Source organism: Raphanus sativus, chromosome 7 (genome assembly GCF_000801105.2).
Source record: "Raphanus sativus cultivar WK10039 chromosome 7, ASM80110v3, whole genome shotgun sequence".
Taxonomy (NCBI): Eukaryota; Viridiplantae; Streptophyta; class Magnoliopsida; order Brassicales; family Brassicaceae; genus Raphanus; species Raphanus sativus.
The window spans coordinates 24,626,754-24,645,129 of NC_079517.1; the positions used below are offsets into that span (position 1 = coordinate 24,626,754).

The following is an 18,376-nucleotide window of genomic DNA, read 5'->3' on the forward strand; positions in this document are numbered from 1 at the left end:
CGCGGACGACGTCCAGCAGTCTATGCCTCCTCCACGTCTATGACTCCTCTGGAGCCTCAGTCACCTCTTCTAGATGCTGCCCCAGCTCCTGCTGCTGCTTTCGGGAGTTATCCATCCAGATTTGATGGTGCCACCGAATTACTTATTGGTAATATTTAATATATTTGTAATTATTTTCAGATTTATATATATTCATTTATCATAATTATATATCTAATTTATTTTTCGTCAATTTTGCAGGTTTAAGACGGACAATTGCGTTGGACGATCCGTTTCAGAGACCATCAAATCATACTTTTCCTGAAGCGCATCTGGCCTTGAGTCTTACACCAGAATACATTCTGAGGATTTGGTTCAAGTGTTTTGCGGTAAGTTTTAATTTCCAAATTTATTTCATCTATTTATTCAATTTATTTATATAATTTAATGAATTTTTTGGGCAGCAAAAAAATGGAATTGGTCTATTGGCGTGAACGAGCGAGTGAAGGAGGCGTTCCACGCTAAGGTGATGCTCCGCCTTAAGAACAATGTGTGCGACTGGAAGAGAGAAGTGGAGGTAATAAGGGGATGCTGCAAAAACCACCTTCTGATCGCGATGCGGTTTTTTGGACAGGCCTGAAGATCTATTGGAATAGGCCTCGCAATATTCACATGACCAACAATTGATCGGTAGCCCGGTTGACACCTGATGCCGAAGGCAACTTACCATTACCCATACTTCTGGACAGATCCCACACGCCTGGGTCGATCTACAGATGGTAAGTGCTAATTATTAATTTCTTTATTTTTTTATTAATTTCTTTATTTTTAAATAGTTAATATTATTTATTAATGAGAACGTGCATGTTTAACTTTAAAGTTTATTGTATAGGCCATCTCTTTCCCGAATTTACAAGAAGACACACCAATATAATGATGGAACGTTCGTGGATGCTCGGGCAGAAAGGATCCACAATGATGTCGAGGATCGGATCCAAGAGGTCTAGACCCAGTTGTCGCAACAAAATCCGGATGGCGCACCGGTCAGTTGTCGACCGTCTAACAAGAAAATTTTTTGAACAGGTAATATATTCAATTTTATATTACATTTAATATGTTTAAATTTTATAATATATATTTACTAATAATCAAATGCATTAATTAATTACAGGTTGTCCGAAGAAAAGAGGATGAGTGGTCGGGATCGGTTCGGTGAACGATGTTCCTGGGGCGAGAGCAGGTCGGGCTACTGCAAGGGAGGAAAATGCTCAGCTTCGAGCAGATTTGACGGCTGCAAACACCGTCATAGCGGAGAACATGACCCAAATTATGGCCATGGCGTCGATATTTGATCTCGTTGTGGAGTCAAACCCGAGGCTTGAGCAGATGTACGGCGGGAGGTATGTTCGACCATAAACCCCACCGCACTTCGGAAGAGAAGGAAGAGCTAGGGCGATGGACTGAGCACCGTAGTTCCCAGCTTCAGGATGACCTTAATATTTAGATTTTTTCTGTTGGGATATATTTTGGATATTATAATATTTCAATGTATTAGGTTTTTATTTTAACTTTGAAATTAAATAATTTAATTTTTATGAATTTTTAATCTAAAAAAAAATATTTTTTATTCATTAATTGGTCAAAATTTAAGACTAGTTTACATCGACAGCATATGTAAAATATTTGTAAATATTACGACGAGTTCGTATCGAATTTTGGTGTAAATTCATTGTAAATTTTACGTCCTTTTAACCTGATATTTACGAAAAAAATTACGACCGTACTTACGACAAACTAACGATGAAACTTTATGGCCTTTTTACGACTGTATATGATGTCGTAATATTATGTCTACTTTACGTCGAATTATTTTACGGCGATTTAAAGACTATTCCACTAAATGTTTGAATAATAGAGTAAACAGATGGACTTTCAAAATTTTCAGTAAGGGAGGAAAGGAGGTTATCATCAAATCTGTGAAACGGTTTTGCCAAACCACATAATGTCTTGCTTCCGCTTACCAAAAACAGTGACCAAGAAGCTCACGAGCGCAGTGGCACTTGGTGGAGCCGAGAGGGTAACACAAGCGGCATGCATTGGAAATCATGGGACAAATTATGTAATACTAAGGAGGAAGGCGGGCTGGGATTCAAAGACATCACAGGTTTTAATACAGCAATGCTTGGAAAGCAATTTTGGAGACTAATAGAGAAGCCAAATATTTTATTCTCTCGAGTTTTTAAAGGTCGGTACTTCAGGAATGCATCACCTCGGGAACCAATTTGATCATATTCGTCATCCTATGGATGGCGCAGTATCGTTTCAGCTAGATCTCTGGTTAGCAAATGACTAATCAAAATGGTGAGATCATGATCATCTATCTCAGTATGTAATGATCCCTAACTTCCATCCACTCACCTGAGACCAGCAAAGAAAAATCAACATAATATTTATCCGGATCTTACAGTGGAGTCACTCATCAATGAGAACTCGAGGACATGGAATTTACAGGCCCTCCAAATCTAGTGGATCCTCAAGATGTTAAAATTATTGAAAGTATCCCCCTTAGTAGAGTCCAGATACGGATCGTGATGGATAGCATTTTACTATATAATAATGGGAGATACATTGTTCAATATGGTTACCAAGTAGAAAGAGTGTATCCGGATAAGGAAAGATTTGTACCAGCGTTAGGCCCATCGGTTGATCCTTTGAAAGCTTTTTGTTGGAAAGTTAAGTGCCCACCGAAGATGAAACATTTTCTTTGGCAATTGGTATCAGGATGCATAGCGATTAAGAAGAACTTAAAAGCAAGAAGAACTTAAAATCAAGGGGAATACAAGGAGATACAATTTGTGTAAGATGGGGAGATCCGGAGGAATCCGTAAATCATGTGTTCTTTGAATGTCCACGGCAGTTCAGGTATGGGCGCTCTCTAGGATTCCTTCGAATCCAGATATTTTTTCCAACATCATTATTTACAAACATGGACCATTTTTCTGGAGAGTTTCTCCGGCATTGGAAGATCATCAATATGCATGGATTATATGGTACATTTGGAAGACACGAAATAACAAAGTTTTCAGTAATTTGAATATTGATCCTAGAAAGACCTTGTAATTGGCAGAATCTATACTTTGGGCTGAGACACATAATTCAATTATACAGAGCGCCATGGAGATTCAGGGATAGTAACAGTAACATGATCGATACTGTTGATCCGTGGCAGGTGGTACTATACAGATGGTTCATGGAAAACTGGGGAATCTTAGTCAGGCCAAGGGTGGTATAACACTCTGGAAGATTTGATGGATTGATGGGAGCAAGGAATACAAGATCGAATCAGTGACCACTCCATTCGGAGATAAAATCTTTCATTTGGACAATGGAATGTATGTGGAATCTCATGCAGTCTTCGGTTACTTTTGCAAAGAATTGTTCATAGTTGGTGAAGATGGTTTCAGAACCAGATGAATGGCCAGCCTTTGCAAGTTATTTGGAGGATATAAAGATCTTGAATAAAAGTTTTCACCAATTCGGACCTCATTTATATACCAAAGACGCATAAGCTAAGGGCGGACAGTCAAGCACACAGTGCAAGGAAGCAGCTGTTGTTCATTGTCCATATAGATGCAGAGCTATCAAGTTGGTTCACAGAGTCTATATGAGTTTGTTTTTAAGTTGCTGACAAAAAAAAACTATTCCACTTCGTCATAAATTTACGACGATGTTACGACGATTATCATGTTACGACGATGATGATTTGAAAATCGACGTTAGTTCGTCATATAGGGGATTAACGACGATTTAACGACGAATATATATTGCAGTCGTTAACCCCATGTTTTTTTGTAGTGCCCTTTTATTGATCTAGTATTTACAAATTATAAATGAAATTCAAACTTATTAGATTAGTCATTTATATAAGTTCTCCCAAATTGCAGCTTGTTGGAAAATATGGATTTTGTCAATAACATCTATCAAATGGGATTTGGTGAAATTTAGATGATATTTTATAATGAAAAAATAATGATCAAATACTACTTTCTATGATTGTATTGAAAATTTATAAAAAAATAAAAAAATCACTATTTTAAAAGAAAAACAAACTGTTTGAAATGAAAAAAAAAATTGAAAATCGATTTTAAAAAGTTGTATATATATAACATTTCATAAAACGATAAAAATATCAAATTATAGTAATTAAAAATAAATATTAATTTAAATAAATGTTTAAACTTTGAAAAAAAAAATCAAAAACACAGAAATTTTTTCAAAAACCCATAAAACTTTTAGAAAATAGAATATCTTCTATTCCCCCACTCTTCAAGAAGAAACTCTCATGTTCATGGGAAGATTTGAAAGAAAAGGTTAGAAGTAGAACATTTTGGAGCTAACAAAGTAGCTTTTGCAATTGCAAAAAGTGTCACACTCAGACGAGATGTAGCAATTTTATATCGCCCAAAATAGACCACGGTACATTTGCCAAGAGAGGAGCGCTTTGAGTGCAGCCGGACCTTAGGACTTCCAGGTGTATTAATTGACTAAACATAAATGTTTCTCCTCATTCCAAAAATGTAAAAAAAAACCAAGAAGTTGGACCGTTGTCTTTGGGTTCTCTATATAACCCACTATGGTTTACTAGAAAAAAAGATCATGTTAGGTTATAGCTATGGTAACTCAAACCAACCAACAGAAATTCTCGGGTGGACTTGCAAAGGTCTTAGAAGAACAATGGCAAGTTGACGTACGACTCAAGGCAGGCGTGGACAACGATGACGTTTCAGCTATATCCGTCCACAAACTTATTCTGGTCTCTTTCTTATCTCTGATCTCTTACTAACATCTGATCTAGGAATCAATACCAGAAATGTTCATGTTTACTGTTTAGTGAGTGGCCCTTATATATGTTTGGATATCTAATAGGTATCAAGATCGGAGGTGTTTAAGAGGATGCTGGAATCGGCCGAGGTTAAGACTTTGGCTGAGCAGGTCGAGACAGTCGCTCTATCAGAGATGAAAAAGGAAGAGTTAGAAGCTTTTGTTGAATTTATGTATAATGATGGCACGATGCTTTCTCCGAAATCTAAGCAACACGTTCGGTCACTCTATCTTGCCGCTGACAAATACGAAATCTGTAACAACCCATTTCCAGGCCCAGTAAGTTTGACACATCAAGATCCAGGCCCATCGCAGGAAACCCTAGGTAAGACACTATTTAAAGAGTGGTTGCCTCATTATTTTAATCAGAAAAGTCTAAGGCGTCGAATCTCTGCAGTTTTTGAGCCGTCGAGTAGATCTGAGTCCGACCAGCCACGATCTCAGCCGTCACCGTCGAGATTGCTTAGTGAACCGCCAGTAACCGCCCAAGGTAACCCGGAAACCGCCACACCCCTTAGTTTTATTTTTGGCCGTTTCATAAATCGATCGTATCTCTCTAACCGTGTGGTATTTCGCAAATCCAAGACCACCATCGTGTTCGTGACGTCGAGAGGAGTCCGGAGCCCGAAAATCAGCCGGAGAGCCGCCGCGACGCGCCCACACGCGCAGGGAGAAGATCCGCGAGTGACGATCACGCGCCGCCGCATCCGCCGGACGTTCGCCGGAGCCACCGCAGCCGACCACCGTCCGTTCGCCGCCGGGAGTCCGCCGCCGCCGGTGATTTTCCGGTAAGCCACCGCCGTGTTTGGTCGCCGGGGACTCGCCAGTTGACTCGGCGACTCGGCCGTGTTGACTCAGCGAGTCAACTCGGTGACTGGTCAAACCGGTTGATTGATTTCGGTTTGCCATAATTGATTTCCGGTTTAGGTAATTCGATTGGTTATTGGAAATTGATTTTGGTTAATATTAAACCGGTTGGCAATCGATTGGAATCTGGTTTAATTGAAATCGAATCCGGTTAAAGAAAACCGATTGGTCTAATTCGATTTCAATTTGGTCAAGGGTTGACCGGCTTGGGTCAGAGTTGACCGGGTTGACTCTTTGACCAGCGGGTTGACTTTTTGACCAGATTCCCGGTTATCCGTTTTTAACCGTTCGAAGGGCGTTCTGACTCGATTTTTCGTCTTGATTTCAGATTTGGAGCCTGTTTGAGCAGTTGGATTTCACAGTTACTACTTTTCCACATTGCTAAGGTGAGGATCTATCCCGTAAACTCCGTACCAGTATAGAATTCTTCTATCGTAGTTTAGATTTCGAAACATGAATTGAGTCTGTTTGAGTCGTGATTGATAGATAGTTTATTCTTTGTAAACCGGAATTAGGGGTCTAGAGGATTCAACTATTGTTTGGATGATTGATGATAAATGTTAAGATATATATATATATATGTATGTACATAGTTATATAGTAGGGACTATGTGTTGTGCGGGTTCAGAGATGTCTGAGCTATCGACCAAATGTGGTGTGCGGGGGTTCGGGGATGCCTGAGCTAGCGACGCAGATATGGTGTGCGGGGGCCCAGAGACGTCTGAGCTAGCGACGCAGATTTGTGTGTGGGCGGGGTGCAGAGACATTTGCATATCTACGCAGATTATGGTGTGCGGGGGTGCAGAGACATACTGTACTAGCGACGCAGAGTATTTATTATATCCTTATGAGGAAATGCGGGGTGTATGGATTAGCTGTGTGCTATCATCGCATTTTTGTGTTTGTGTGATGCTTTAGGCATCGTGTGTGTTCATGTTAGAGCTAGACTTCCATAGCGGGAGTTCTATGTACTCAAGTCAGTGGTTTGCGGATTAGTATCCCATGCCTCACTGAGTGACTCCCCTGTTGCTCATTCCTCCTTTCTTTCCCTTTCAGGTGACGCTGATCAGCATGAGTGATTGCTTTTGGATTGGTGCTTTGGGAGTTTTATTTCTTATTTTTAGACTTCGGTTTTATGCTTTTATCGATATTTTCCGGGATTTATTTTATTTATGCTATTATTGGATTATGGTGTTGAGTTTGACTTTTGAGAAGTAATAAATGGAGACTTTTATGAGATTTTTATTTATTATATTATTTTAGAAAATCAGGGTATTACAATTTGGTATCAGAGCGGGTTCCGTCCCGGCTCCGACCCGGGATGGCGATTTGTGGGACGTGATTTTAATCGGGTTTTGACGATTTTGAAAAAAAAAAAAAAAAAAAAAATTTGGGAATTGGGGGATTTTAAAAATAAAAAAAATAATAAATAGCACCTTCCTGTTTGGCCTTACGTCCTTAAACCGTTGGTATCCAGTTCCTCAGTGATTAATTCTTGTGTTATTCCTTTCAGATGCCGCCGCGTAGGAGAGTTGTTCGTAACCCGGCCGCCAGTGCTGCTCGAGAGGGTGGAGGTGAGCATGTGCCACCACCGCCACCACCGCCAGTGATTCCACCGCCTCCACTGCAGGCGTTTCCACCGATCGATCAGGCTGCTATCATGCAGATGGTACAGCAGGCTGCTCAGGGGGTAGTTCAGCAGGCTGCTCAGGAGGCTGCCAGGATAGCTGCACAGGAGGTTGCCAGACAGTTGGCTGCAGCTCAGCAGGGACAGGCCCATCAGGTGCCGCATGGTCCGCAGATTCAGGTGCAGCAGGGACCGCAGATTCATGTCCAGCAGGGTGCCCCGTTCAGGTTCAGGGTAACCCGCAAGTTCCACCACCGCAGGGAGAGCAGCATGGAGTTGATGAGGACCTCATGAGAGTCATGGGGCGGATGAAGCACGTGGACTTGGAAAAATTCAGGGGGACAGTGAATGCTACCGAAGCTTACCAGTGGAAGTACAGACTGACCAAGTGTTTGAGGACTATCAAGTGTCCACTCCACCTTTGCCTTAACATTACAGAGTTATATCTGCGTGGGGATGCAGCAGTTTGGTGGGAGGGAGTGTGTTCGATGCGCGAGGAGGACGATTATCCGACCTATGCTGAATTCCTCGTTGCGTTCGACAAGAAATACTTTCCCAAGGAGGCCTTACACCGGAAGAGGAATGAGTTCCAGCATTTGACCCAGGGTGGCAAGACCGTCAGGCAGTATGAGCATGAGTTCAGAGAGCTTCGCATGTTTGCTGGTACCCATTTCGATGATGAGGACTTGATGAGGATGTTCCTAAATGGGATGAGAGTCGATCTCCGCGGCAGATGCAGTATGGCTAATTTCACCAGCTTGGAGGATATGGTAGAGAAGGCTGTTGTGCAGGAGACATGTCTTGCTGAAGAGCAGAAACAGTCCAAGGCAACTCAGCCTAGGACCGGGAGGACTTCAGAGTCACTGAGGAGGATTGGGGATCCAAACCTCAAGTGCTATGGTTGTGGAAAGACTGGACATATTCATAGGAATTGTCGGACGAGACCATTGGGTGGCCAGGGTGTAGCACCAGTAGCAGCAGCACAGACAGCACCAGCAGCACCAGCAGCTGCCGTAGTTTGCTACAGTTGTGGCCAGCAGGGTCATATTTCCAGACATTGCCCGACCACGGGGCCTGCGGCCAAGCGTCAGGCTATTGCTCCGCGTGTGTATGCCTTAGGAGAGGCCAATGGAGCTGAGCCGATAGCTGGTACGTATCTTTTCATATTCATATGTTTTGAGTAATTGTGTTTTGGTGCTATTTTTGGTAGTTAGAAAATAAAAATTGTGTGTAGGGTCGGTCTCTGTTGGAGGTCAGATAGCTCACACTCTATTCGACACTGGAGCCTCCATTAGCTTTGTGAGTTCGCGTTTGGCTAAGTCTTGGCCTTTTCGAGGTGTTTTCGAGCCGAAGACAAAACAAATTATCACAGCTGGGGCAGAGAGATTGAAAACCACAGGCATTCATCGAGATGTACCGGTTCTACTTGGTGCGATTAATTTCGGTGGAGACTTAGCAGAGATGGAGCTAGACTACTATGATGTCGTACTTGGGATGGATTGGCTGTCACGGCATCGAGTGGTAATAGATTGTCTTAGGGCAAGAGTTCACATCCCTAAAGGAGATGCAAAGATCACATGCCAATGTATTCCTGCCTATCAGGGGATCTCTATTATCTCCATGATGCACGCTGAGGATCTATTGGAAAGAGGAGCAGAGGGATTTTTGGCGACTATTTCGATAGATAAGGGTGATGAGCATCCCGAGTTGAAGGATATTCCAGTGGTTGCAGAGTTTTAGGATGTATTTGAGGCCTTAAAGGGACCACCGCCAGCCAGAGGAGATGTCCTCACTATTGAGTTGGAGCCAGGGACTACACCGGTTTCTCGGGCTCCATACCGTTTAGCACCAGCAGAGATGGCGGAATTGAAACTGCAATTGGAGGAATTATTAAGTAAAGGTTTCATCAGGCCTAGTACTTCACCATGGGGAGCACCGGTATTGTTTGTGAAGAAGAAAGATGGGAGTTTCAGGCTTTGTATCGACTACAGAGGTTTGAACAAGGTGACCATCAAGAATAAGTATCCGCTTCCGCGTATCGATGAGTTATTGGATCAATTGCAAGGAGCTTCATGGTTTTCTAAGATTGATTTGGCATCAGGCTACCACCAAATTGCGATAGCTGATGGGGATGTGCGAAAGACAGCTTTCCGTACACGTTATGGACATTATGAGTTTGTAGTGATGCCATTTGGATTGACGAATGCACCTGCCGCGTTCATGAAACTTATGAATGATGTGTTTCGCGAGCATTTGGATAAGTGTGTCATTGTCTTCATCGATGATATCTTGATTTATTCTCGGAGTAGAGAGGAGCATGCGGAGCATTTGCGGATCGTGTTGAATAAGCTCAGGGAATATAAGTTGTTTGGTAAGCTGAGTAAGTGTAGCTTCTGGGAGAGGAAGATTGGATTTTTGGGTCACGTGGTTTCTGAGGCAGGAGTTGCAGTAGATCAGGAGAAGATTACTGCAATATCAGAGTGGCCTACACCTAAGACTGCTACGGAGATCCGCAGTTTTCTGGGTCTAGCAGGTTACTACAGGAAGTTTGTCAAGGATTTTTCCAGTATCGCCAGACCGATGACTCAGTTGACAGGCAAGGATGTTAGGTTTGTTTGGTCAGATGAGTGCTCGGAAAGTTTCACAGAGCTGAAGCGGCGACTGACTAATACACCAGTTTTGGTACTACCGAGGCCGGGGATACCATATCAGGTTTATACAGATGCGTCAGGTACTGGTTTGGGTTGTGTATTGATGCAGGAGGGTCATGTTATTGCTTATGCATCACGTCAGTTGAGGCCTCACGAAGTCAATTACCCTACTCATGATTTAGAGTTGGCGGCAGTTGTCTTTGCGCTAAAAATCTGGAGATCGTATTTGGAGAAAAGGCGCAGATTTTCACGGACCACCAGAGTTTGAAGTATGTTTTTACTCAGGCTGACCTGAATTTGAGGCAGCGTCGATGGATGGAGCTTTTAGCGGATTATGACTTGGATTTTACTTATCATCCAGGTAAGGCCAATCTTGTGGCAGATGCGTTGAGTAGACGCAAGAGCAATGTTTCAGGAACCAAGGAGGTTCAAGAGCTGACTGGGACGCTTGCTAGTCTCAGACTGTATGCTATTACTGCAGAGGGAGAGACATCTGGTTTGGATGCTGTGGAGCAGGCCGATTTATTGTGGAGGATACGCAGAGCTCAGGATAGTGATGAGGCATTGGTCAAGCAGATCGAGATTGAGAGTATTGGATATCTTACATCTTTGAGTGGGATGTACATGTACCGGAACCGAGTTTGTGTGCCTGATGATAAGTTGTTGAGAAAAGAAATCTTACAGCAAGCACACAACTCAAAATTTTCTATCCATCCGGGTAACACTAAGATGTACAGAGATTTGAAGCGTTATTACCATTGGCCTGGTATGAAGAAAGATGTTGCTACATTTGTATCACAGTGTCAGACGTGTCAGATGGTTAAGGCTGAGCACCAGGTACCTAGCGGGTTGTTGCAGAACCTGCCATTGCCAGAATGGAAATGGGACATGGTGACCATGGATTTTGTTTCTGGACTACCGATAACCACCGGTGGGAAGAATGCTATTTGGGTGATTGTAGACAGACTCACCAAGTCTGCTCATTTTCTGCCGACTAAGAAGACAGATGGAGCTACGCAGTTGGCGCATATATACATTGATGAGATTGTGAGGTTGCATGGTGTTCCTGTTAGTATTGTTTCTGATCGAGATCCAAAGTTCTCATCAGCTTTTTGGGAAGCCTTTCAGAAGGCGCTTGGGACAAAAGTCCATATGAGTACAGCCTATCACCCACAGACAGACGGACAGTCAGAGAGGACTATTCAGACATTGGAGGATATGCTTAGGGCTTGCGTCCTAGATTGGGAAAGTAGCTGGGGAAAGTACTTACCTCTAGTAGAGTTTGCCTACAACAACAGTTATCATTCGAGTATTGGGATGGCACCATACGAGGCACTTTATGGTAGGCCTTGTCGTACACCACTTTGTTGGACAGAAGTGGGGGAAAGACGAGACTTAGAACCAGCAATGGTTCAAGAGACGGTAGAGCAAGTTGAGATGCTCAAGACTCGGCTTAAGGAAGCCCATGATCGTCAGAAGAGTTATGCTGATAAGCGCCGTAAGGATTTGGAGTTTCAGGTGGGAGACTTGGTATACCTGAAAATGAGAACATTTCAGGGAGGATCTAAGACTCGAAAGTTAAAGAAGCTTAAACCGAGATATATGGGACCGTACCCGATTTTGGAACGGATTGGAGAAGTTGCATACAAACTGAAGTTATCAGATGAGTTGTCAGATTTTCATGATGTCTTCCACGTGTCTGTTTTGAGGAAAGTTGTGAGAGAGCCAGAGCTCATTTTGCCTCAGCCGCCAAGAGATCTTGGTAAAAATTTGTCTGCACTTTGTCTGCCAGTTGAGATGGTTGAGCGTCAAGTGAAAGCTGTTCAGGGAGTGATGACCAGTATGGTCAAGGTCCGTTGGGAAAGAGATGGGATCCAGGAGGAGACTTGGGAGGTCGAGGCTCATATGAGGGTTGATTATCCAGAGCTTTTTCAGGATGGTATTGGACAGTCGGTTCAGGAGCCGAATTCGGGGTCGAATTCTTTCGTAGTGGGGGAGAATTGTAACAACCCATTTCCAGGCCCAGTAAGTTTGACACATCAAGATCCAGGCCCATCGCAGGAAACCCTAGGTAAGACACTATTTAAAGAGTGGTTGTCTCATTATTTTATTCAGAAAAGTCTAAGGCGTCGAATCTCTGCAGTTTTTGAGCCGTCGAGTAGATCTGAGTCCGACCAGCCACGATCTCAGCCGTCACCGTCGAGATTGCTTAGTGAACCGCCAGTAACCGCCCAAGGTAACCCGGAAACCGCCACACCCCTTAGTTTTATTTTCGGCCGTTTCATAAATCGATCGTATCTCTCTAACCGTGTGGTATTTCGCAAATCCAAGACCACCACCGTGTTCGTGACGTCGAGAGGAGTCCGGAGCCCAAAAATCAGCCGGAGAGCCGCCGCGACGCGCCCACACGCGCAGGGAGAAGATCCGCGAGTGACGATCACGCGCCGCCGCATCCGCCGGATGTTCGCCGGAGCCACCGCAGCCGACCACCGTCCGTTCGCTGCCGGGAGTCCGCCGCCGCATCGCCGCCGCGCCTCCGCCGCCGCCGGTGATTTTCCGGTAAGCCACCGCCGTGTTTGGTCGCCGCCGGTGACCGGTCGCCGGTGACTCGCCGGTTGACTCGGAGACTCGGCCGTGTTGACTCAGCGAGTCAACTTGGTGACTGGTCAAACCGGTTGGTTGATTTCGGTTTGCCATAATTGATTTCCAGTTTAGTTAATTCGATTGGTTATTGGAAATTGATTTTGGTTAATATTAAACCGGTTGGCAATCGATTGGAATCTGGTTTAATTGAAATCGAATCCTGTTAAGGAAAACCGATTGGTCTAATTCGATTTCAATTTGGTCAAGGGTTGACCGGCTTGGGTCAGAGTTGACCGGGTTGACCCTTTGACCAGCGGATTGACTTTTTGACCAGATTCCCGGTTATCCGTTTTTAACCGTTCGAAGGGCGTTCTGACTCGATTTTTCGTCCTGATTTCAGATTTGGAGCCTGTTTGAGCAGTTGGATTTCACAGTTACTACTTTTCCACATTGCTAAGGTGAGGATCTATCCCGTAAACTCCGTACCAGTATATAATTCTTCTATCGTAGTTTAGATTTCGAAACATGAATTGAGTCTGTTTGAGTCGTGATTGATAGATAGTTTATTCTTTGTAAACCGGAATTAGGGGTCTAGAGGATTCAACTATTGTTTGGATGATTGATGATAAATGTTGAGATATATATATATGTATGTACGTAGTTATATAGTAGGGACTATGTGTTGTGCGGGTTCAGAGATGTCTGAGCTATCGACCAGATGTGGTGTGCGGGGGTTCGGGGATGCCTGAGCTAGCGACGCAGATATGGTGTGCGGGGGCCCAGAGACGTCTGAGCTAGCGACGCAGATTTGTGTGTGGGCGGGGTGCAGAGACGTTTGCATATCTACGCAGATTATGGTGTGCGGGGGTGCAGAGACATACTGTACTAGCGACGCAGAGTATGTATTATATCCTTATGAGGAAATGTGGGGTGTATGGATTAGCTGTGTGCTATCATCGCATTGTTTGTGTTTGTGTGATGCTTTAGGCATCGTGTGTGTTCATTTTAGAGCTAGACTTCCATAGCGGGAGTTCTATGTACTCAAGTCAGTGGTTTGCGGATTAGTATCCCATGCCTCACTGAGTGACTCCCCTGTTGCTCATTCCTCTTTTCTTTCTTCTTTCAGGTGAAGCTGATCAGCAGGAGTGATTGCTTTTGGATTGGTGCTTTGGGAGTTTTATTTCTTATTTTTAGACTTCGGTTTTATGCTTTTATCGATATTTTCCGGGATTTATTTTATTTATGCTATTATTGGATTATGGTGTTGAGTTTGACTTTTGAAAAGTAATAAATGGAGACTTTTATGAAATTTTTATTTATTATATTATTTTAGAAAATCGGGGTATTACAAAATCCCTCATCTACGTGATCTATGCAGAAACGAAATTATATCTTCTCTTGATCTGTCGAATGCTCTTGACTGCCTTGAGCTTGCTCAGATCCCTTTCGACAATGACCTCCACGAAGCTGCTTTCCTTTTTGTCAAAACCAATATATATACCATAGCTAGCTCTGAGGTCTTCAAGTTATTCGTAGTCAGTAACCCAAACCTTGCCTGGGATATAATGAAGGCTTCTCTGTCTTGTCCAAGTCACAATTTCTGCGGGGTCTGTACTAGCTGTAGTAACTACTGTAATTACTGCTAATAAAAGACTTACATTACCACAGCTACATGTTGAAAAAAGAAATGAAGACATTGTCAACATGTGGGGTGCTCTTGTGGCGTCTTTTTCTTTCTAATATTTCTTTGATTTTCGATTGTTTAGTTAATAAGTTATGTGTCTCTATGAATTTTCATTCTCCTTATTGCAGATAAGTTCAATTTTATTTTAATATCACAGAGAAGTTCTATCATGATTTACATAGAGTTAATTGCATAGAAAATACTAGTAGACAACAATAAAATTTGCAAGGATGAAAAAACAGTAAAATTTGGAGAGAAAAAGGTAAAATGACTTTATTATTCCTATAGAGAGAGAAAGAGGGTAATTTTAGTCTATAAATTAGTTTGGCCGGCTAATAAATATATGTTAGTAGGATCGGTTTGCCCTACGGGCGGGATATATTTAACTTATGATCTAGATTATTATTTTTTATATGAATTTGTGGTTTGTGCTTTATGTTTGCATTTGCAAGAGATAAACATAAAAGCTGTTATTCATTTTATTATTTTGATACGTCATTTCCTACGATCCATTTGAAAGAACTTGACTTTTAGTTTTTCTGTACGATTATATCATTTATTTGATTGTGCTATGATCTGAATAAATATATTTCATGTCATTCAATCTTGTAGTTAAACTTTTTTCACATCTTTTCATTTAGAAAGAACATATCCTTCTTGTTAGCAAAAAAAAAAAAAAAAAAAAGAATATATCTTCACTGTTCTGAAGGAGATTCGGCTATAAGCGTATGTCATTAAAGCACTTTCAACTTCAAATTATTGCACACAACAATAGCAACTTTAATTTCCGTTAGCATGTATACTTTCACTCCAAGTAGGAAGATAAATATCTTTCTGTGTAATAATGATTAGTTTTTTTTGAAATTTTTTTTTTCAACCTAGTTGAATCCAGGGGAATCGCAAGCCCGCGGATAGACTCCTTTTCCAGGGCATTCAAATGGGTCTTAAAGCATGAACTCATATCCGCGTTAGGTGAACAGAACAATGTGAATTAGTTTCGCATAGCAGGAGGATCAAACCTGAAACGTGTTAGCGTCTCAGGCCCATCCATTGCCACTTGACCACAAGGCCCGTTGAGAAATCATATATTTATTCAATCTGATTATAAAGTCAAGGAATCATATATAAATTATCAACTTTCTAACTTGATCAATTAAGTCTTGCGTGCCTTTTTGAGAAAACACTCAAATGCTAGAACCAGTAGCTCTCAACAGTGCTCCCGTCGCAAGCAGGCTTAACATGTGCAGTGGCTGTCTCCAATGGATGTGAATGTTGCAACAGATCATAATCACTTGCGGTAGGGTTTTCGTTTCCAGATCTCTTGATTCTGTCAGAAGCCCTTGCAGGATACACATGAGTTGTTCATAACTCAGTATTTCTATTCACCAATCCATGAGATTTTCATGACTGTTAGAAAGAAGAGGAATGAGAAAGATGATGAGTCTGCAGAAACTCTTGCAAAGGCTATAAGAGCGTTCAACGCTCTTACACATTACTCACAAAAAACATGTTGCAAGATCGTTCAACGCTCTTACACATTACTCACAAATAACGGTTGCTTTGCTAAGGATGTAGTGATGAATCTGCTGCAACTATTAAGAGAACATGATTACTGAAGTCATTTCTAAAGTTGAAAATGAATAATAGATAGGTCGTATCACTTAAAGAAAACATGAAACAATAGACAGTACATTTTTTTTGAGAATAACTGAAACCTGTACCAGTATTATATGTTTTGAAAAGCAGAAAAATAAGAGATGTGATCTAAGTTAAGTAATGTTGATACTCTTGTTTATGCAAGCAATTACACACGCTGGAGATTTTTGACCTTATGTATAGGTTAAAAGCCATTATTATCAGAAGCTATTCCTAAGTTTTATGAAGACAAAATGCTATCCCATATTCGACTGGCTCAATAGCTCAAATTACCAATAAAACATCTATTCAAATTCATATACTCTTAACCAAAATATTATGCATAGAAGGGTGTCTAGAGGGATTTATACCTCATCAATAAGTTTTTGAAGTTCATGAGAGCCAAACTTGGGTGGTGTCTTTGGTGATTTAGTAGCTAGTGTATGTCACTCGTCTTTTGGATAGTCTACTGATCCCAGTGCTCTCTGAAAAGAGCAGAGAAACAAATCTCAACCATAAGAGGAGAGTGCTCAATGAAGAGAGAAACCAACATATTTAGTAAATACGTGAGGATACTTCTCCTTGGTCGCCTGATTCAAACACCATTTCTAGATCTATAGAAGCAGAATTTGAATCAGACACAGAGAGTAGTAAATCATTTACAATATAGGTTCAATCAAACATCTCCCGCGAAATCTCAAAGGGAGTAATGTAAGGTGATATACCTCAAGGGGAAGAGACATAAAATCATCAGATGGATTTGGTTGCATCTCCTTAACCACCTGCAGAATCCTCTTCGCCGATGGGTTATTTCGATTATACCGCCATTTAATTGCCGGGAATGCAATCCGCCGCCGGAGTCCATTCTGGCTCGATCCGTTCAGAAAGTAAAATAATGCGAAGGAGCGGAGAAGATATACAGTGGTAAGTAAATTGAAAATAGTTTTCACGTTAGTGTACTATAAGAGATATGAAGAGGAGATGAGTCCAAGGTGAGAAATACTCACATATATTTATAATGAACATACACCGCCTCGCAGATAAAACAACGTATTGAAGACCATAAATCGTATCGTTTCAGATAACATGGAGAAACTCAGGATTCACCGATCGAAGGGGAGAGATAATCTCCATCTCCTCGTTTCACAAAATTACGGTTACGCAATATTTCACATATTCGGGCCTCAACAACCTATAATTTCGAGAGCCCAAAACGCATACTTATCAGAATAAAACCCATCAAACACCCATTAAATAGGATTTAGTGAAACAATGAGTCTGGTCGACCATGACACGTGTCGGCTACATGGAGTGCAAATTTATGACGTGGACGCCTACGTGTCTCAACTTGGAGAGAAAGAACCATCTTTTATATAAATAGATTGTAGGGGAAAATGGGTTTTTAATTCCTCAACTAATTGCAGTCAGCAGTTTTAATACCCATGTTTTGGTTGCGTGAAATTAATCCTCATCTTATCATTAACTGCTCAAATTTGGAATAAAAAAATCACATGTTAACTCTCCGTTAAACATCGTTAAATATAATTTAAACATGATCGTGTTTTTAGTAAACTCAGAAATCCCCATATTAAACAAACCCTAATTGATTTCTCTCCTCTGTGATTTGCGATGGGATAAGGCGAATCCGGCGAGAAATCAGACGAGATGGTCGTGTGGGGACATGCTCGAACTGTCGGAAAGAAGGTCACAACAAGACCAGATGTCCTAATCCAAAAGTTAGGTCCTCCGCCTAAGCGACCTAGAGGCGTCCAAGGAAAGAACAGGTTTGTAATTGCTCTGTCCTTTAAGTTTTTGCGTAATTTGGGTTGCTCACTGTTTTTTTTTTGCTATAGGGAGACTCTACACAGCTTGGAGAAAGAGCTTCGCAAAGATCATCACAAGTCCAGGATTCTCAAGCATCACAAAGATTTGGTTCTCTTGTTAACTTATGTTCTTCAATATTTTGTAAAACATGAATATGGTTTTGTTTGGATTCATGTCTTCTCTGTGTTGGCTGTGTGAAACATGAATCTCTTTGTGTTAGGATTTTATGTCTCGTTGTCAACAAAATTATTTACTTTTGGGTTTGTAGACTAAAACATGAACTTGTCTTTTAGCCATTATGTTACTAACTTCCAAAGATTTTTCAGATTTTTTTATTTTGCCAAAATAAAGAGACATGAGAGCTCGCAGTTTCTCGTTGTCAATAATATAGAGTAATCGATTTTGAGGACTTTCTGAGTTTACTAATCAAAAACGCGATCACATTTAGTTTATATTTAACGGTGTTTAACTAAAAGTTAACAGTTGACTTTTTTATTCTAAATTTGCATAGTTAATGACAAGATGAGGAATAAATTTGCGCAACCAAAAGATGGGGATTTAAATTGCTGATTCAAAATAGTTTGGGAATAAAAAAAAAGCCATTTTCCCGTTATTATAGTCATATTTCTTGATTTTATTTCGGAT

The 18,376-nt window shown here is 41.5% G+C and overlaps 1 protein-coding gene across 1 annotated transcript in view; it reads left to right on the forward strand.

The window, feature by feature from the left end:
* LOC108815781 (BTB/POZ domain-containing protein At5g48510-like) overlaps positions 1-14,234 on the forward strand; it is a 49,160-nt gene extending 34,926 nt beyond the window's left edge. Inside the window, exons 4-6 of the mRNA XM_056991486.1 lie at positions 4,643-4,792; positions 4,906-5,110; positions 13,939-14,234. Coding sequence (XP_056847466.1) covers positions 4,643-4,792; positions 4,906-5,110; positions 13,939-14,234 — 651 coding nt within the window. The remainder of the gene's footprint in view (positions 1-4,642; positions 4,793-4,905; positions 5,111-13,938) is intronic.
* Positions 14,235-18,376: the final 4,142 nt, after the last annotated feature.